The 21,790-nt window shown below is 40.9% G+C and overlaps 1 protein-coding gene across 1 annotated transcript in view; it reads left to right on the forward strand.

The window, feature by feature from the left end:
* Positions 1 to 21,790, forward strand: part of bltp1 (bridge-like lipid transfer protein family member 1) — a 125,408-nt gene that overhangs the window by 61,700 nt on the left and 41,918 nt on the right. Inside the window, exons 40-58 of the mRNA XM_089005233.1 lie at positions 249 to 399; positions 479 to 631; positions 1,357 to 1,597; positions 6,068 to 6,216; positions 7,926 to 8,157; positions 8,384 to 8,533; positions 11,193 to 11,377; positions 12,862 to 13,037; positions 13,598 to 14,168; positions 15,104 to 15,302; positions 16,461 to 16,721; positions 17,464 to 17,557; positions 17,927 to 17,977; positions 18,870 to 19,076; positions 19,490 to 19,725; positions 19,858 to 20,102; positions 20,218 to 20,323; positions 21,365 to 21,462; positions 21,550 to 21,738. Of these exons, the coding sequence (XP_088861359.1) occupies positions 249 to 399; positions 479 to 631; positions 1,357 to 1,597; positions 6,068 to 6,216; positions 7,926 to 8,157; positions 8,384 to 8,533; positions 11,193 to 11,377; positions 12,862 to 13,037; positions 13,598 to 14,168; positions 15,104 to 15,302; positions 16,461 to 16,721; positions 17,464 to 17,557; positions 17,927 to 17,977; positions 18,870 to 19,076; positions 19,490 to 19,725; positions 19,858 to 20,102; positions 20,218 to 20,323; positions 21,365 to 21,462; positions 21,550 to 21,738 (3,694 nt within the window). The remainder of the gene's footprint in view (positions 1 to 248; positions 400 to 478; positions 632 to 1,356; positions 1,598 to 6,067; positions 6,217 to 7,925; positions 8,158 to 8,383; positions 8,534 to 11,192; positions 11,378 to 12,861; positions 13,038 to 13,597; positions 14,169 to 15,103; positions 15,303 to 16,460; positions 16,722 to 17,463; positions 17,558 to 17,926; positions 17,978 to 18,869; positions 19,077 to 19,489; positions 19,726 to 19,857; positions 20,103 to 20,217; positions 20,324 to 21,364; positions 21,463 to 21,549; positions 21,739 to 21,790) is intronic.

Below are 21,790 nucleotides of genomic sequence, written 5' to 3' on the forward strand. Positions count from 1 at the left end.
TATTGTATAAAGTTGGCACAGTCTGTTATCGTTTGATTTCAAACCGGTATGACCGAAACCTTGAGAATGTACTTTTGTGCCAACAAAAATACAGATGAGCAAATGTGGAATTCTCCTCCGGTCAGACTTTTTTCCCCCCAATAAACTTTTCAAAGGTATCATGTCTTCTCAATCATCATCACATGAACTTGTCTAATGTTTTATATATATATAAAAACATAATTTGTTTTCTTGTTTTATTTTTCTAGGCAGTTGAATCTGCTCAGCACTGCCACTCCAGCTATCGGAGCCTGGCTAGTGCCCATCGACCAGCTCAAATCTTCTCTTCGGAAACTGGACATGGAGGGCACACTTCGCGTTTGTGCTGTTATGGGCTGCATTATGACAGAAGCTCTTGAGGTCAGTCGTTCTATCACTGACTAAAAGCTAATCCGTCCACAGCCATTTCTTTCAACCACTAAGTTCCACCATATTGCAGAAAAAGAGTATCCACATCCCAATCCGAAGCAAGTACAATCGGGTAACCAAGAGATCATACTACTTGCATGAGAATCCCTCTTGTATGCTTTGCAACATTCTTCACCGCTATCTGCAACAGGCAGACTATTCTGTCATCGAGGAAGCTACAATGGTTGGTATAAGTTTTACCCACATTCCTAGTACAACTTCGATAAGAAATACAGTGAGACCTCAACTTACAAACACCTCAACTTACAAACTTTTTGTCTTACAAACGTCAAATTTATGAAAATTAAACCTTATAATAAGCACTATTTTCATAATACACACCCACCACGGCTGGCGGAGTGATCTTCGGCGGAAGCACACGACCGAACAGCACCAGAGGTTAAGTTACCAACAGTCCTTATGGAAGGTGACTCTCCTTCCATAAGCCATTAACGACCATCAAAAAGGTAAATAAAACTTTATTTTACAGCACAGTTTATTTCTTTAATTACAGTCGTCATGTAATGCGCCTCTCTTTCCAAACAGTAATTCCCTTTGACCTTCGACCTCCAACGCCAAGTGACTTTATGATACAATGCAGTGTATTTCTTTCATTGCAATACAATATCACATTTATTATACATAGAATAAGGTATGTTGTGTGTAGTTTTAAGGCTTATTTAGTTGAAAAGTATATTTTATGGAAACCCGGGAACGGATTATTCCCATTTTAATGGTTTCCTATGGGATTTTTTTTTTGAGATACACACTTTTCGCCTTACACACTCTGTCTGGGAACCAATTAAGTTTGTAAGTTGAGGTCTCACTGTATCATCTACTGTTACATAACTGCAATTGCTTTTTAATTCTCTTGGGGGTGTCAATAATTTTCCTCTTTTTGTATTGCAGAATGATGGAGTCCCAGCCTTAGTGACTCTTAAAAAGGGTCTTGTGGCTTTGGCTCGACAGTGGATGAAATTCATTGTAGTTACTCAGGGCTTCAAAGCCATTGGTCTGATAAGGCCCAATCAGTTTACTAAACCGAAGGAACCTCAGCAAAATCTGGCCGAGACACTACTGGGCTTGGACAACGGTGCAGTGCTGCAAAGTGACACGAGTGGAGATGGAGCTGAATTTGAATATGATGCAGGTTGGGGGTGCTGTTTTGAACATCAACTGCAATCAAATGCTTTTTTGCATTTAAAATAATGAGTACAGTGATACCTCGGCTTACAGACGCTTTACCGAATGAACTTTTCACCTTACAAACGTTAAATTTACGAGAATATAATCTTGGCATAAGAACTATTTTGTTCATATGAGCTGTTGAATTCGACACCTCTCTTGTATTAGAATCCTGTCATCATGACAGTTGCATCTGCAACTGCGTTAATGCCATTCTTAATGTTGTTACTGAACAATTTATTAAACATGCAAAATAAATAATGGTGTATTGTATAAAGTTGGCACAGTCTGTTATCGTTTGATTTCAAACCGGTATGACCGAAACCTTGAGAATGTACTTTTGTGCCAACAAAAATACAGATGAGCAAATGTGGAATTCTCCTCCGGTCAGACTTTTTTCCCCCCAATAAACTTTTCAAAGGTATCATGTCTTCTCAATCATCATCACATGAACTTGTCTAATGTTTTATATATATATAAAAACATAATTTGTTTTCTTGTTTTATTTTTCTAGGCAGTTGAATCTGCTCAGCACTGCCACTCCAGCTATCGGAGCCTGGCTAGTGCCCATCGACCAGCTCAAATCTTCTCTTCGGAAACTGGACATGGAGGGCACACTTCGCGTTTGTGCTGTTATGGGCTGCATTATGACAGAAGCTCTTGAGGTCAGTCGTTCTATCACTGACTAAAAGCTAATCCGTCCACAGCCATTTCTTTCAACCACTAAGTTCCACCATATTGCAGAAAAAGAGTATCCACATCCCAATCCGAAGCAAGTACAATCGGGTAACCAAGAGATCATACTACTTGCATGAGAATCCCTCTTGTATGCTTTGCAACATTCTTCACCGCTATCTGCAACAGGCAGACTATTCTGTCATCGAGGAAGCTACAATGGTTGGTATAAGTTTTACCCACATTCCTAGTACAACTTCGATAAGAAATACAGTGAGACCTCAACTTACAAACACCTCAACTTACAAACTTTTTGTCTTACAAACGTCAAATTTATGAAAATTAAACCTTATAATAAGCACTATTTTCATAATACACACCCACCACGGCTGGCGGAGTGATCTTCGGCGGAAGCACACGACCGAACAGCACCAGAGGTTAAGTTACCAACAGTCCTTATGGAAGGTGACTCTCCTTCCATAAGCCATTAACGACCATCAAAAAGGTAAATAAAACTTTATTTTACAGCACAGTTTATTTCTTTAATTACAGTCGTCATGTAATGCGCCTCTCTTTCCAAACAGTAATTCCCTTTGACCTTCGACCTCCAACGCCAAGTGACTTTATGATACAATGCAGTGTATTTCTTTCATTGCAATACAATATCACATTTATTATACATAGAATAAGGTATGTTGTGTGTAGTTTTAAGGCTTATTTAGTTGAAAAGTATATTTTATGGAAACCCGGGAACGGATTATTCCCATTTTAATGGTTTCCTATGGGATTTTTTTTTTGAGATACACACTTTTCGCCTTACACACTCTGTCTGGGAACCAATTAAGTTTGTAAGTTGAGGTCTCACTGTATCATCTACTGTTACATAACTGCAATTGCTTTTTAATTCTCTTGGGGGTGTCAATAATTTTCCTCTTTTTGTATTGCAGAATGATGGAGTCCCAGCCTTAGTGACTCTTAAAAAGGGTCTTGTGGCTTTGGCTCGACAGTGGATGAAATTCATTGTAGTTACTCAGGGCTTCAAAGCCATTGGTCTGATAAGGCCCAATCAGTTTACTAAACCGAAGGAACCTCAGCAAAATCTGGCCGAGACACTACTGGGCTTGGACAACGGTGCAGTGCTGCAAAGTGACACGAGTGGAGATGGAGCTGAATTTGAATATGATGCAGGTTGGGGGTGCTGTTTTGAACATCAACTGCAATCAAATGCTTTTTTGCATTTAAAATAATGAGTACAGTGATACCTCGGCTTACAGACGCTTTACCGAATGAACTTTTCACCTTACAAACGTTAAATTTACGAGAATATAATCTTGGCATAAGAACTATTTTGTTCATATGAGCATCACAATGTTCACAATGTTCATATGAACACGGAGCTGGAAATGGCAGCCAACTTTTTTTGTCCTCTATTCCCCGCCCCCAGTCTTCAGCTAAAGCCGCACATGATTGGTCAAGATCCATGGTAGAGGAGGGAGGGGACACGCAGCAGTGAGGGGGGGGGGGGTTAGAGAAACATGGAGCTGCACATGTAACATGAAAGGCAGATGACAGAGCTTGATCACACTCAAAGAAAAGGTGAGAAAATGGATAGAAAACAGTGACATTTGGACTTGTTTCAACTTTATTGATAGTTCAAAGGCATATTGTAGACTGCAAGGTTAAAATATCCCATACATCAAGCTCCACACGTCTGTGTAAGCTCTCAGTCGTACAGGAGTGGTCCATCGATGAGAAGGTTTCTTCAGCCGTCATCTGTACAAATGTGAAGGTTTTGGACGTTTCGCCTCCTATCCAAGAGGCTTCGTCAGCGAACTAAAGTCTGACTGGTCGTATCGGCCCTATTTATATATCCCTAATGTCCAGACATGGTTGCGCCGGACACAGCTATGATAGGTCCCTACTCTCAGGTTGGGGGGGCAGAGGACCCCTCCCTGTGGCCCCACTGATTGTTCCTACCTTCCTGACTAACGACTGGCCTATTACCCTTTAAGTTCACTCAGCCAGATGCAGGAAGGGTATTGTGAGTTTTCTTTATTTGAAGTTGATATCAGTTTTCGGCAGACCCCAGGTAACACTGCTCTCCAGGTTGTCCTTTGTCCCTCTTCTTCCTCCTCGAAGTGACTGGCTCAGGCTGGCTTTAAAGGTGCTTCACCTGAGCTTCTGGCCAATCGGGTCCCAGAGGCAATTGGCCATTCCCAGGTGGTTGCAATCACCTTCTCAGAGTCAATTAGTGGTCGCCCAACTCAACTGTTTTGGATGGGGAGAAATGCGCACATTTCTCCCATCCAAAATCCATGAAACACAAAATTATTTCACATTTCTTTTAGCATCATGACAAGCATCTAAAATACCCAAAACACGCAGTATGATATTTTTAGTCAAATGCAAAACACCAATAAAAATGACTTAAAGTGTCCAAAATCTGCAAAAAAATTGAGCTGGGAATTGGACATTTTCAGAAAGTCCCGCCCCCCTTTCGTGACGTCACGCCAAGACGTCTTGCATTGCTGGAGAATCAAAACAATGGCTTCAGATTCGGAGAATATGCTTTCTTGTTACACATCCAGTTATGAATATGATTCAAATAGTCCTGATGAGCAAATCATACATGTTTGCAATCGATTAAAGAATTTATTTGGGCCATTTTGAGGCAAACGGGCGGGGCGGGGGGGGGGGGGGGGGGGGGGGGGGGTGTCTCAAAAAGAGGCAGAAAAATGGCGTCCAGCTCCGGTGAGGAATGAATCAGCTCGTTTCCACAGCTCTGATACATTCTTTCCATGGAGTTTGCCTCCCTCTGCTGGCGGCTTTTGGGTGTAAGACATGGTTTTAAAAAAAGAACAGTACAGCAAAATACATTGACGTGATGGAAAGACGCTACAATGCGTCTTTTTTACGGTGAGGAGGCGGTCCTTTTCTGACGTCACGTACGGACTCGTCACCAACTCAAAAACAAGACTTCCTGAATGTTCAGCGCGATTCTTAAAACGTAAAATATAGCTATATGCGGTGGAATCTTATTAAAATACGCACAGTAGAAGTCATGTGAAGCCATTTTACAAATTATGGACACAACTTGTCCGGAGACGTCGGTTGTCCTTTAAGCGTCATACAGGGATTCATAGTGTCATTTGTCATGGCGAGGCAGCCAGTTCTAACGATAAAGATGTTGAAGCTTACAAGGAATCATTCCTCAAGATGGTGGAAGAAGAAGGCTACATTCCTCATCAAGTGTTTAATGCTGATGAAACCGGCCACACCTTTCCATCAAGCCATCAACGACCATCACAAAGGTAAATAAAACGACTTTATTATACTGTACAGTTTATTCTTTAATTACAATACCATATCATATTTATTATACATAAAATAAGGTCTATTTTGTGTAGTTTTAAGGCTTATTTAGTAGACAATTATGTATTATGGACACCTGGGAACGAATTATTCTCATTTTAATGGTTTCCTATGGGTAATTAATGTTTGGAATGCAAAGTTTTCGCCTTAGACACACACATTCTGGGAACGAATTAAGTTTGTAAGCCAAGGTATCACTGTACTGTATTACAAAGGGGAGTGATACTTACCCAAGCTCCCCCCGGCCATTAATGAAACTGTAAGCCGTCACTTATTGCTAAAATGATTTGCTGTTATCTGATCTCATGTGAGTTTGAGGGCAAACTCAAGTTTTTCCACAGTTTTTTATCAGTTGTTTGATGTTTGATTTAATATATTTCCTGCAAAGCCACAGTGAGTGAACACACCATGCTACTGGAGGGGGCGTGCAGTCGTCCACCACCAAAAGATGGAAACTCTGGTCCTGTCAGTGGAGTGGAGATCATGAGGAAACTCTCAAAGTCTCATACACACAACGAGTCTGCACTGCGAATAAAGGTAATAAAACAAAACGAACAAAAAAACATGTGGTGTCCAGCTAATGTTCATTTATATGCTGTTCTGCATGTCTAGCATGGTAAATATTGATGAATCACACATGTCTATTGTCATTGTTTCATGTACAATTAAAGGACAACCGACATCACTTTTTTGTTTCTTAACTGACATCAGAAAAACGTTTTATAGCATCTAAAATACCCAAAACACGCAGTAGGATATTTTTATTCAAATGCAAAACACAAATAAAAATGACTTAAAGTGTCCAAAATCAGCAAAAAAAATGAGTGGCGAATTGGGCATTTTCAGAAAGTCCTGCCCCGAGTTTGTGACGCCACGCCAAGACGTCTTGCATTCCTGGAGATTCAAAACAATGGCTTCAGATTCAGAGAATATGCTTTCTTGTTACACATCCAGTTATGAATATGATTCAAATAGTTCTGAAGAGGAAAGCATACATGTTTGCAATCGATTAAAGAAGTCCTTCCGTGTAATTTCGAGGCATCTGGACTGCAAGGTAGCATCCCAGAAAAGAGGCACAAAATGGCCACCGAGCTGTTGTGAGGAATGAATCAGCCTGTTTCCACAGGCGAATAAATTCCTTCCATGGAGCTTGGACGCCCTCCTCTGGCGGTTTTTGGGTGCAACACAAGGTTTTCAGACCAAACAAGTACAGCAAAATACATTGATGTGATGGAAGGACTGCTACAATGTGTCTTTTTTTTCGGTCAGGGGCGTTCCTTTAGTGACGTCACGTACGGACTCGTCACCGTCAACTCAAAAACAAGACTTCCTGAATATTCAGCGCGAGTCTTCAAACGTAAAATATAGCTGTATGCGGTGGAATCTTATTAAAATACGCTCAATAGAAGTCATTTGAAGCCATTTTACAAATTATGGACACAACTTGTCCGGAGACATCGGTTGTCCTTTAAACAATAACATTTTCTTATACAAGCAGAATGAGCCAGTGTTTTTTAAGAGTAAAATGAACGGTTCTGAATATCTTCATACTGTATGTTGGTAAATGTCATTTTCTCCAGATAATCAAAATCAAAATACAGGTAACATCTGGGTTCCAAACGGTCATAATGGTTGTAAGTTGAGACTCGGTGCTAAATGACTTGCAAACAGGCTGATTCGAATGCGGCGGGGGTGGGCGGGTGTTGGTCTGGGTCACCGTTGTTCTACCGGTTGCCCTCTACCCGGCCTTACCCTGATCTCCGCGCCGACCCGCATCCGTCTGCGGTGCCGACACGCCTGACCCGCCACCTCGCCCAGAAGCAGAACGAACTGTCTCAAAGTGGACCCAAAGTGGCATTCTCCTCGTGGCGAGCCCGAGCACCGACGCCTGACCCCCCTCGGCTCTAATTCTGGCCAAATGTGGGCAAACGCCTTTCGACTCTACCTGGCCATGATGGAAATCAAATACAGTGATCATATGAAGTGAATATCAATCTGACAAGTACATTGAATAAAAAAGGAAAAGAAAAGAAACATGCAGGGCAGGTGAATAGAACACTCCAAAATGTGTTCCTTGGTGATATTGTGTGATGATAGGTTTACTCCCTGGGGATTTCTACCATCCATGTGACTGCTTTATTTCCTGTATGTGATAGTTGTCCATGTCAATCGCTTTGATACAGCTTCAGCTGTTCTTAAAGCTCTATATAAATCAATATGTATTGTATTGTATTTATCGTGCTCAGGGCTCTCATCCGTATCAGTCTCTGAGTTACACCAGCGGTGACACCGCTGCTGACTCACCAGCACATGTGAGCCGAGTAGGTCTGCCAGTCAAGGATAGTCCCAGGAAAGAAAGTCTTCTGAGCAATTTAACGGGAAGCTTTCGCAGTCTGCACAACCTGCTGGAAGGTACGCCGCAGAGGAACGAGCCATCTTTTGCCACTACAACCAAAAGTGGTTCCCTTACTCGTACAGGTACCCGCTTACAAGTTTTTAATATTCATCCTTTTGTATGAAGTTAAAACCATAATTAATCCTTGCGTGAACAGTACATGAGGGTCCATATTAGAAAATGTTGAGGTCAATACCATACACTTGTTGCATATTTAATATGATACACTTATTGCTAACTTCAGAGACCCTTTTCTCATGGTAAAGTGTTTTTTATTTCATTATTTCTTTTTTTTTTTTTTTTTTTCAGGGACAGATATGTTCACAGAGCACCCATTACTATCTGAGCCATCTCCTGTTAGCTTTTACAACTGGATGTCAAATGCTGTGGGAAACAGGAGTGGGACTGTAGTCCAAGACGCCCCAGTTAACCGCTTACAGCACAATAGCATCCAGACCGGTAAGATACCATGTTCACAGCCCAAATCTGACCGCTTTTTCAGTGTGAAATAATTTGTTTTTTTCTGAGTGGAATGCAATTATACGTGAATATTTCAAGCAATCATTCAGTTAAAGGACAACCGACGCCTCCGGACAAGTTGTGTCCATAATTTGTAAAATTATTTGAAATGACTTCTACTGAGCGTATTTTACAAATATTCCTATTATTAGCTATTAGCCATTAGCTATATTTTATGATTTAAGACTTGCGCTGAATATTCAGGCAGTCTTGTTTTCGAGTTGATGACGATCCCCACATGACGTCACGTTCGGAACGCCCCTGACCGAGAAAGCGACACACAATGCATTTTGCGGTACTTTGTTTGGTCTGAAAACTTCGTGTTGATCCATGTTGATTGCAAAATTAGAAGGAAAACACATGAATAATGCGACAGTGAATTGTGTGTTAATAATAATAATACGTTGCACCAAGACAACTACAGTAAAGTCTCGTTATATCGATATTCAAGGGAGTCCGAAAAAATATCGATATAACCGGGACTATCGATATATCCGACCCTGTTTGCATGTAATTTTCTCTGTGCGTGCATAGAAATAGTATCGATATAACCGGGACTATCGATATATCCGATATCGATATAACGAGACTTTACTGTATTTGATATTGACTGACACAAATTCCCAGCAGACAAATCAGCCCATTTCCAACGGAGCTTGGGCGCCCTCTTCTGCATTTTCTGGGTGCTACATTGCTGTCATTGACGGCTCGAATTGATATGGGAGGACTCCTTTAATCAATGGCAAACATTTATGCTTTCCTCTTCAGAACTATTTGAATCATATTCATAACTGGATGAGTAACAAGAAAGCATCTTCTCCGAATCTGAAGCCATTGTTTTGATTCTCAAGCAAGGCACGAAGTCTTGGCGTGACGTCATGAACAAGGGGGCGGGACCTTCTGAAACAGGCCACTTCCGGGTTCAATTTGAAGTAGTTTTTGGACACTAAGTCATTTTTAATTGTTTTTTTTCATTTGACTAAAAATATCAGCTTGTGTGTTTTGGGTATTTTAGATGCCTTAAAAGTTTTTCTGATGTCACTTAGGAAACAAAAAAATGGTGTCGGTTTTCCTTTAAATTGTCTATAAATGTTTCGGTTTCTCTCGACCCATTTGGATTCTCCAGGCACTCACTTCTAATACCAGCCACTACAAAGAGATAACAGTCCCAAAGTAGGTTAGGGGATTGCCCTCGATTTTGGGCTGATGACTTTGGGGACCTAGTTGTGTTTTTGAGACTTGGGTACATTAGTTAACTGTAAATCCCTTTCCAAGCCATCTCGAAGTTGATATATTAGTATCCCTGTGTGATAACATTTGAACGGGCGTCATTGTTGATCTCAAGTGCAGTACCAACAATGAAAACGGACAGAACAAATGCGTAGTCAGAGTCTGTCTAATTCACATGCAGCTTTTCAAAGTCACGTGCCAGTCAAATCAACATCTTAGTACCTCAGTCAGGGTCTTCCGGGTCTTAGGTAACCTGCCATTAAGCCATTTGCCTTCATCAAAGCCCTTTTTGCCTGTCTGGAGCTCTTAAATGAGGAACAACCAGTACAAATCAAGTCTAAGAATCCATGGCTCAGGCTCATTGTGTTACGAAAGGCTAACATATTTGCCTTTATAGATACTAAAGTACAGGCAGATTGTATTCCTCCGTTTTGTTCTGTGAGGAAATTAATGGTGAGTTAGGTTTTATGTGGAACAAAACAACCTGTTTCTGACTTGAGTAAATTTTAAACTTGAAATAGACAACCAGAGCAAATAATTATGTGAGGCAGATTTTAAAAAAAAGTTTTGTAATTGGACCCTATCATCTTTGCTTGAAGAATTACACAAGCCGTTTATACACAAGCTGTTTATCAGTGCGAGAGATTATTTTATATGTATGAATTACACGCAGAAAATTCATGTTTTGCATTAAGTTGACCTTTCCCATGTGTTACTTGTAATTCTTCTATCTGGTAATGTGTTCATATGTTTGAAAAATAGTTGACAGGAATCGGCATAAGTCATCTGATTTTAAAATGGCTAATTTTGCTCACCTAAATGAGCTGGACAATTAAATCCATTCATCCATTATCCTCAGTAAGGTTGTTGGGGGTGCTGGAGCCTATCCCAGCCGTCTTGGGGCACGAGGCGGGACACCCTGAAATGGTTCCCGGCCAATCGCATGGCACAAAGAGACAAACAACCATTCGCTCTCACGCTCACACCTTGGGACAATTTTCAGTGTTCAATCAGCCTGCCATACATGTGTTTGGAATGTGGGAGGAAACCGGAGGACCCGGACAAAACCCACGCAGGGAGCCCAGACCGGGTCTTGAACTCACGACCTCCGCACTGTGAAGCTGTCGTGCTAACCACTCGACTACCAGGCTACCCGACAATTAAATCAGACATCAAGTTACTGTAAATCGTCTGGGTCCTATTTAAGGAAATTGTTTTGCAATGCAGTTACAACAGGTTTTGCAGAATGTGTTTTTAATCCACCAAATTACAACATAAATCCCTCATCACTAATCTTCAGTTCAATTACCGTAATTCAAAATCATTCTTTAGTTTAGTTCTTTTTTTAAAATGTCTTCAACACTTTTAGGTGGCACATGTAACCTACCGACTATCCCCTCTGCGTCGGACTTCAACACAGTGCTGTCCAGTGACCAAAACACCTTGGACGGGACACACTCTCAGCATTCCCAGCATAGCACAAGCCAGGATGACATTGCTGATATTGAAGAGGGGAACCTATGTCCGGCTGCTGTTCAACTGGCTGACGCTCAAGTGATTTATTGTTTTTATTTTACAGTGAGACCTCAACTTACAAACACCTCAACTTATAAACTTTTTGTCTTACAAACGTCAAATTTAAAAAAAATTAAACCTTATAATAAGCACTATTTTCATAATACACACCCACCACGGCTGGCGGAGTGATCTTCGGCGGAAGCACACGACCGAACAGCACCAGAGGTTAAGTTAGCAACAGTCCTTATGAAAGGTGACTCTCCTTCCATAAGCCATCAACGACCATCAAAAAGGTAAATAAAACTTTATTTTACAGCACAGTTTATTTCTTTAATTACAGTCGTCATGTAATGCGCCTCTCTTTCAATAGCAATTCCCTTTGGCCTTCGACCTCCAACGCCATTCCATCAAGCCATAAATGACCATCACAAATGTAAATAAAATGACTTTATGATACAATGCAGTGTATTTCTTTCATTACAATACAATTGCACATTTATTATACATAGAATAAGGTATGTTGTGTGTAGTTTTAAGGTTTATTTAGTTGAAAAGTATATTTTATGGAAACCCGGGAACGGATTATTCCCATTTTAATGGTTTCCTATGGGAAATTTATTTTTGAGATACACACTTTTCGCCTTACACACTCTGTCTGGGAACCAATTAAGTTTGTAAGTTGAGGTCTCACTGTATTTTTCTCAGTTCAGTCATATGCATATGTTAACAAAATGGGAAAGAAAAGAAAAAAACAAACTCCCAACCCCTTCCAAATTCGCCTATGAAAATTAACGGATTAACGGAACAAATTGAACACCATGTATTGCCCCAAGTCTGCTGGTCTAAATTGATTTTATTGTTTTATTGTCAGCTATCAGTCATTTTACAGTTTCAACCCGTCCAAGATACACAAAAAGACATTGACAGTTTACAGGGGGTGTTCCCGCTCAGCGCCCTGAGTTCTTGGATCATTGTTGGGGTGAAGCAATTCCCAAACTATCTTCCTGGAGGCTGAAGTAATAGTGGTGGTGGTGTTGGTGGGAGGGGGTGACCATAACAAACCAACATCAGATCTGGAAAACTTTGGCCTTTGGGTGTGGGCAAAGGGAAGTTACATTCAAGGACACAGTGCCGTGGGTGGTTTTAATAAACAAACTATGAGACTGGTCTGGTTGAGCACCTGTTGAAAAATTGAAAGGGAATTCAAACCCGGAAGAATACAAATATTAAATTTGGGATAATTTCATTTTTCTCTTGGCCCTTTTCGTTGTGCTGATTTTTTACGTGTATTATTGTTGACAAAAGCATCAAATGTGTTTTTTTTTTCATTAGTTATCTTTCACATTTTTTTCAGTTAATATTGGTTATTTGGGTTTTTTTCTTTTCCGAGCAGAGCCCCTTCTGTTGGCAAAAGATTATTTTTTCCATGTGTCTAGTAAATGTTCAAAATATTAGTAATGATTTAACATAATTTCATTTCATAAATGTTTGATTGTTTTTGTTGCAATATTCTCTCTCAGGTTGTTTTCAAGCCTTTACTGAACTATACTGGCATCCAAGCCCAAGACACCACCCCTCTAAGCTACAAAATGTATTTTGGAGAACATTTGTCTTTTTCTGGCAACTTGGAGTGTCTGAGAGCAGACATTGTGGACTCCGACACCTCCAAAGAGCGCAAAACCAAAAGATCTAGAAGGTAAAATACTACTTATTTACTGTTGTCAATAAAAATTGCAATAATAAAAGTCAAACTATGTTACCTCGGTTCAATTGTGTTCAGAAATGAATTGCTTTTCAACAGAAATTCTGATGAATACTGCTTATATTAAACAAATAACTGCATCAATTGGTAAACTGTCACGACGTGCACACTCAATACTCAGTGGGGCTTTCGCTCACACAGCGTGAATTTTATTCACGCCATACCTACATATTTCACATTCAATCACATATGAGTTGATTTATTTTTATTATTATTAATATTATTATTTTTGTGTGGGGCCCCAGAATGGCTCCAAAGAAAGCTGACGCAAATTCAATTGATTCTATTATTAAGAAGCCCTGGAATGTATTGTAATTGTGGTGGCTTGCAGTGCGGTGTTCAGCTCCCATGAAATTTGTGGAAACAAGGTTTCCACTGTATCTATCTTTATAATCTCAGCAACATCCAGGCAGAAATGTCGAACATATTTGTCCAACATATTTATCCAATATATTTGACATCATTACTAAACTTGCTATTCTTCCTACCTCTAGACAAGGCATGGTAAACCTGCCACCACTTGATTTCAAACCAGCACTTCTGATTGAGACTTTCAGCTTGAATGCAGTCTTAATGGAGAAATCAACCAGTGCACCACAAGACTCCACTACGGTCCCACTGTCCTTCCACGACCTCAATCGCCGCCACTTCAACACCTTCCACTGTGACTTCACAACAGCCTGCCAGGCCATTAGCCAGCGTGTTGACATGGCTCTTGTGCGCCTTCTTCACCAGTTCAGCACCATGATTGATGACATTAAAGCCACTCAAACAGACATCAAGCTCAACCGTTATACTGCAGGCTCTGCTTCACCAACACCAACCTTCAAGGTGCGACCATACCGCCACTTCAAGTCATCTGACTTTAGCCGCGGCTCACGTGGCAGCATCAATGGAACAGCGCGCTGTGCCACACAAACTCTAAGGAGCAAGAGAGGTTTGAGTGGTGTAGGTGTTACTGGGGGTTTGCCACTCAATGGACCACCATTAGCCATGGACACATTAGGAAGAAGGGAGCACAGAGGACGTGGTTCGCTTGGACGTTCAGAGCGTCGCACTTCCAAGGTAACTTTGTTCAGATTTGAATGCTCTTTTGAAAGTAATTAATATGAGATTTCAAATGTTCCATTTATTCCATATTTTATTATGGACAGTTGGCATACGTTGTGCTCATACCAATAATTCCAGAGAGGAATGAGCGACTTGGTTTTACACACATGTAGGCTCAATACTTGTGATTGGCTGACAAGATTTAAACTTTTCGTGCCGATGATACAGTTCGTGAATATTTAATGTTTTGTGTTATTTTATAATATGTAAATTATTATGGTGTGCCAGCATTTATGTCTGAAATTGTGCTTAACCTTTTAAGTCATTCACTGCCAGATGATGTGCAAAAATGTGTCCACCTCAGTGCCAGGGTTTTTGTCATTTTCACTCAAATTTCAGGACCCACAGATTATTGAGTTTTAGGAGTACATAAACATTCAATGCCGCGTAAGAAACCTTAGACTATTATCTGAAAACAAATTTATTCCTAAAATATATGGGTCTGGAGTTAGATGAGCTTGAAATTGCTGTGGCTTTATACATAGTGAGAGGGACAAACATTGCCAGAGATCTGACCAGCGCTTTATCAGCACCCCCCGCAAGAAAAAAACAAAACCCAAATAAATTCAAGAATGGCACTTCACGTCATGCTTTTCAATTTCCGTATAAATTCGGGAATGGCAGTGATTGATTTCATTTGTTACAACTATGAGAGCATGCCAGTTTGTGAAATTACACCCACGGACACAAGAAAACTATGACCCATAATTGACCCAGTGTCATCAGAGTATTTGGGGGCGAAAACACTCAACATGCACTGTATTTCACTGGGTTCGTTGCAATTTAAAGGCGTTTGAACAAACATCAAAATAATCAGTCTAGGTTTTTATTTGCTGCTGCAAATTGTTATGTCTAAATACTCTTGCTGAATCTCATATGTAACTATTTAGGTGTCAAGAAAAAGTTCACGAGATGTGGCGGACCACACAGCAATCCAAATGGATGACTCCGACTCAATCACAGTGTCAGAGCAGAGCGAGCCGTCAGCCGAATGTTGGCAGAACATGTACAAGCTGCTCAACTTCTACTCGCTTATTTCAGATCCCACCGGAATCTTGGAGAAAACGTCTGTGGAGAACTGCTTGCCAGGTGGGAATTGGACATTATTTTTGCTTTCACTTTTGCTTGCCCAAACATATGTATTCACCTTGACAGATTTAGTCCGAAGTACATCTTTAATATTATACGAAATAAATAAGTGTAATAATAAGATACAAGCGGCCGAAATGAGTTTTCTCCATAGGGCGTCCGTGATCTCCCTTAGAGATAAGGTGAGAAGCTTGGTTATCCGGGAGGGACTCAGAGTCAAGCCGCTTCTCCACTTAGAGCAGCCAGATAAGGCAACTGATTAGGATGCCTCTGAGACGTCTCCCTGGTGAGGTATTCCGGGCATGACCCACTGGCAGAAGACCCAGGGGATGACCCAGGACACGCTGGAGAGACTATGTCACCCAGCTGCCCTGGGAACACCTCCGGATCGACGATCGCCGAGCTGGAAGAAGTGGCTGGGAAGAGGGAAGTCTGGGCTTCCCTACTGAAGCTGCAGCCCCCCCCCCCCCCCCCCAAGCTGACCCAGGATAAGCGGCATAATATTGGAATGGATTTGCCTTCATTAGTCTCGCAGCGGAGAAATTTACATTTCACAGCAGCAAAGTGATAAAAGGAATGAAAGTATAAAAACAAAATATGAATATGAAATATGGATGGATGGATAAATACGTTTATTTATTAATGCGTTATATATTGCTGTATCTTCAGTTCAGTGTGAATGTCCTCCTCCAATACTTCAAAGTCAAAAGTCAAAGTCAGCTTTATTGTCAAATATGCTAATATGCATGACATACAGCACAGATGAAATTACTGTCCTCTCGGACCCAGCATGCAAGGCACTTATAATTACTTAACAAACATAAACATGAAAACGCCAATTTGCCGGGAGAGGGGAGCCGCTGCGTGTTCACGCGCCGCCATCTTGGGGAAAAAAAAATACTTCAACTGTATATTGCGTTTGATATATTTTATGCAGCGCAACAAGCAATGCTATATCATATGAGATACAGAATCCATGGTGTTACAGATAGATGAGATACTACCAGTATTAAACCACATCGCAACCACCAGAATATGGATCTTTTTGTCATTTAACTTGTATGATTCAGAACAATATCAAACAACTTAAAGATGCATGTTGTACTACAAATGTGATTGTGGCTAGATGACTAGTTTTCAACCTCATCTATTCCACAGAGGCTGGGCGTCGGCCATCAGAGCCACTTTGTAATGTGATCTTTGAGAATGAACAGCAAGAACCCACTCCCACAAGGTCCCGTCCTGCTAGCTGCCGGAGGCGTAGCCTTGTGAGCTCTGATCCCCAGCACGTCACCCTCATAGTGTTTGGCATTGGTATGGTGAATCGCACCCACCTGGAGGCCGACATTGGTGGACTCACCATGGAGGCAGAACTGAAGAAGATACATGGAAGTTTTACCCTCAAGGAAAAGATGAAAGGTGATTTTCTGTATTTTTTTAATATTTTTTGCCTTCACAGATCTCTGGCACAAAACATTCCCATAAAATTGTTTTGGAAGACACCCATAGGTATTAGTCACACTCTAAAGACAATAAAGAATCACACAAATAAGGTTTAAAATCAAAGTAGTCTCAAACATGAGACAATAGAAAACACACCATTGTGAAGAAATGCACAGCCTTTAGCATAATGCAATTGATCACATTCATTCTGAATATTAATGTTGCAATTTTAACCATTCTTAAATTTGGTTCTTGCACATTCGGTGTAAAAAGAATGGTATGCTTTATATCAGGGGTGTCAAAGTAATTTTTTTGCCGCAGGCCACATTGTAGTTATGGATTCCTCTCGAGGGCCGTTATGAATTTGGGGAAGCCATTAGAATGTTTAATTCCCTCCACATATTACATATAGAGCACACAAAAATTAATGAATAACTAGTTTTCAAATCTGAAGTCAAGAATAATGACTGTTATTGTGGTTTCCATCCAAAAATATGAAATTTTGGTTCGGATTTTAGCAAGCATCATGGAATTTCACAAGTTTGATTTGCTTTCGTGGGCTGAAAAAAATGATGTGGCGGACCTTGACTTTGACACCTGTGGTTTATATGGACTGTAATGATGTGAAAAAAATGTACCGGTAGTCAACATTTTACTGTTTGCGTGCACTTTTTTCCCCTCACCTGTTTGAATACTTCTAACCTTTTGTGTCTTTCAGATATCCTACACCAGAAAATGACCGAGACCTGTGCATCAGCTCATATTGGAGGGGTAAACATTGTACTGCTGGAGGGCATAACACCAGATATTCAGTACGTCGCATGTTTCTTCATTGACACGATCACATCAGAAATGGCTTTTGATTTGAATCTTCTGTTCAAAACCGAGCATGTAAAGTACTTTTTTGTATTGTTTTCATTTCTCTTCGAGCTTTTTTTTAATTGATTTCATTCAGTGCTACTAAACATGAAATCAGGATATAATTTTTCTATTTCATAATATACAATGATATGTCTTTTAGATGATACTGTACTGTTATACGGATTCCTTGCGCTTGCGTGCAAATGATCCAAAACATTTGAAGTATCTTATGTAAATGCTGTAGAATTATGTTATATTTTCCACTCCTGTCCTTTTTCTTTTTTTGTTCTGTTGCTTCCTCCTACAACCTACATGCATAGACTGGAGGATTTTCCAACTTCTCCCACCAGCACAGCAAAACAAGAATTTCTGTATGTTATTGCTGCCATTTGGGCCTCACCTGTATTAATGTCTGATCCTAAATCTCAGCATTTTCATTACACGTTTGCCATGCCTATTTCACATGTATATGTGCATGAAGCCATTTCAGTGATTTTCTAGATTGATACTTGTTGGCCATGTTGCCATCTTGTTCCTTTCTTATCCATCCATCCATCCATTTTCCGTACCGCTTTATCCTCATTAGGGTCGCGGAGGGAGGGGGGTGCTGGAGCCTATCCTAGCCGTCTTCGGGCACTGGGCAGGGGACACCCTGAATTGGTTGCCGGCCAATCGCAGGGCAAACAACCAACTCTTCTCACTCACACCTTGTGGCAGTTTAGAGGGTTCAATCAGTCTGCGATGCGTGTTTTTGGAATGTGGGGGGACACTGAATGACCCGAAAAAAAAAAACCACGCGAGCCCAGGGAGAACATGTAAACTCCACACAGGGAGGCCGGACCGGGACTTGAACTCACGGCCTCTGCACTGTGAAGCCGGCGTGCTAACCACTCGTCTACCGGGCCACCTGTTCTTTTTTTATTTCCTATCCATATACTGAGTGACATGTATTTCATTTGATGCCTTTGAAGAAGAAGAATGTAACATGGTATTGAGTCCAAAGCAGAATGTGATCTTCTCTTCACAAGGGGGGCAGAGAGGGGAGAGTTAATGAGTGAGTGGGTGCGTGAGTGAGTGAGTGAGTGAGTGAGTGAGTGAGTGAGTGAGTGAGTGAGTGAGTGAGTGGGTGGGTGGGTGGGTGGGTGAGTGTCTTCCATCTGCATGATTTTTGTAGTTGCTTATCCACTCATATTGTTCATATCACCTGGAGTGGGTCACTCTTCCACCATGAGTAATCATGACAGTTCTTTATTTGCATTCCAGAACTGTGGTTAAGTGCAACATCGCCAAGTCTCAGGCCTTGTACAGCGCACAGCGTGGACTGAAAACTAACAATGCTGCTGTCTTCAAAGTGGGAGCCATCATGATCAACATTCCCCAGCACCCAGCCACTTTACACAGCATGATGGTCCGCAGCTCTCATCAGCTGTCCAAACAGATCTCTGACCTCATCCGACAGCCATCTAACGTGTATGTCCGCTGTTGGAGCTTGCTCCTCGAGAAAAATATGTTGGAATCTGTACAGGCCATCCAGCACTACTCTTAAATGCAATACAATATATAATGCCCATTTTAACTCATCTGAAATGTTAATTTTTGTGTGCTCTTTTGACGCTTTTGCCACTGCCAGAAAATAGTTGCATTTTCATGTGTACGAGATCCACAGACTGGTCTATCAGTCTATGGATACTAAAGAACCTGTAAACATAAACCAGAAATACACTAATCACACATATTTTACCCGCAGCAAATGGGTGATATATACCCAATCCCATTTTTCAGCATGATCATTTTTAAAGCAATACATCACGTAACATTAACTTATCCAGTTTATTCAAGAAGCTACTTTAGTGGTTGCATGAAAATTGCATCTTTCCCGACAGTCAAGCTCCCAATCGAGAGGATACTCCCACCCCACAGCCCTCTGACAAAGGTTCCAGCATCAATCAGACACCTGTTGAGGCCAATGAGTTCCCTCAACTTCCAGAAGGCCTCGAAAAGAAGCCCATTGTGCTCAAATTCAGCGCCATGATGGATGGCATCACCATTGGGGCTGCCCTGCTGCCCTCACTGAAGGCTGAGTACAAAATGGGCCGCATGAAAAGCCATGGCATGACAGGTTTGCTGAAAATCATTATATACCACTGGGTCTGTCCCAGACGATAAGATTGAAATCATTTTGAAAGTCGTGATTGGTTATTACAGCACTATAACCATATAGTAATGGATACTTTTCTTGTTTGTGTTTTAGGCGCCCAAACCAGCTTCACCTTTGAATTGCCAAACCACACGCTATGCTTTCAATCAAAAGTGTCTCCTGTGGACATGTCCACCATGCCACCAACAGCGAGCCTCAATTTGCCACCCGTCACTATGTCTGGAGAGTACATTATGGAGGACCACGAGAGCCATTCCGACCAGGGTTGGGGCGCTGATGACTTCCCTGCAAAGCAAGGGAACTATCTCCAAGGCAACTACCTTCGCTGTGTGGCTGAGGTAGGGAAATCACTTCTCATGGAGTTGTTTACAAGCATGGGTATTAAAGAATGACATTTCATGGCATAATTAGTGACCGTGCCATTTCACACTTACTTCTCCCTCTCATTTGTAGATTGGCTCCTTTGAACATAACCTCACCACTGATCTGCTCAACCATCTGGTTTTCCTCCAAAAAGTTTTTATGAAGGAGGTCAATGAGGTCATCCAGAAGGTGTCAGGTGATCATGCCAAACTCGAATATGTTCAAATGTTATTAATGTGTTAGTTTGGAAACACTGCTCTAAAGGCGTTGTTTCCCCTAAGATTAAATAAATTGGTTCATTTTATATGGTTAATTTATAACCATCTGTGGGCTGCTTCATACCCCGCAATCATAATTTTTACAAAAGTCAAGATATCACATACCTTGGGTTTGTCCCCTTAACCTTGGATTTTGTTACAACATTTCAGGGAGTAAAATTTATTGTGATCTTAAAATATTCAATTATCTCACACAGCTAACCCAACAGATCAGGGTTTTTCAAACGCTGTGCCGATATTGTCAGGTGTGGCATCAGAAATTATTCAATGTGTATGCCTGTGCGATCTATTCCCTGATGGAACTGCGGTTCATTGGAGTTGAAATGGCTATCGGAAAATATGCAAATGGAAGAACAGAATAGAAAACATGTTCTTTTTTGAGTGAGAAAGAACTGTTCTGCAAAGCATGCAGAAACTAAAGTTGTAAGTGAATTTTCAGATAAAAAATACGGACTAAATAGAAGCCGCACTCCCTCAAGCGCACTCCCTCAAGCGACACATTTCACCCAAAAAGTCATTTGAATGATGTTGAAATAATACAAAGACTCTAGTTGGGAAAATGATTGGTACAATATTGCGCGCAAACGACCCAGGAAGGGAAAAAAAGATTGTCACACAGAAAAATCCAACCCAAATAAGCAAGCTAAAGGTCCAGTTAACTTGCCATTAAAGTGAATGCACCAAATATTGGATTATGTTGATTTGATTCCTATTCAACGTGTTTTAGTATTGCATTTTTTCAATGTAATGTAAAAAAATGACCTCTAATAACAACATAACACTTAATTGTGAAAATAGGTTTATTTTTTTCCACATTTGCAGATAGTGGTGTGCTGGGGGATTTAGTTTTTGATGAAAGAAATGTCTTGGCATGAAATTAAAAAAAATACTGCAATAGATGACGGTGGTCATTCAGAATGTGTGATCTTGACTTATTCTGGATGTGTTGATTGTGGCAGGGGTCGAACAACCCATCCCACTGTGGAACGAGCATGACACCTCAACAGATGCAGACAAACCCAAAATCCTGCTGTACTCATTGAGTCTCATGTTCAAGGTACTTTTACTATATATCTGTTGATCATTATTAGTGTGAATACTCAAATCATAAAAAGAATTTCAACCAGACCTTTTCTTCTCACAGGGAATCCAGATGACTGCCACCACCCCGTCAATGAGAGCAGTGCGCTTAGAGACCGGCTTGATCGAGCTCGAGTTATCCAACAGGGTCCAATGTAAAGCTCAGCCTGGTGGCAGCAGCAGTTACCTGAAACTTTTTGGCAAGTGTCAAGTTGACCTCCACCTCGCCCTTGGACAAATAGTTAAGCATCAGGTACAAATATAGCCATCAATGAGCCTATTATTATTATTATTATTATTGTTAT

The sequence above is a fragment of the Hippocampus bargibanti genome, linkage group LG09 (assembly GCF_051943395.1).
Source record: "Hippocampus bargibanti isolate YZ-2025 linkage group LG09, ASM5194339v1, whole genome shotgun sequence".
NCBI lineage: Eukaryota > Metazoa > Chordata > Actinopteri > Syngnathiformes > Syngnathidae > Hippocampus > Hippocampus bargibanti.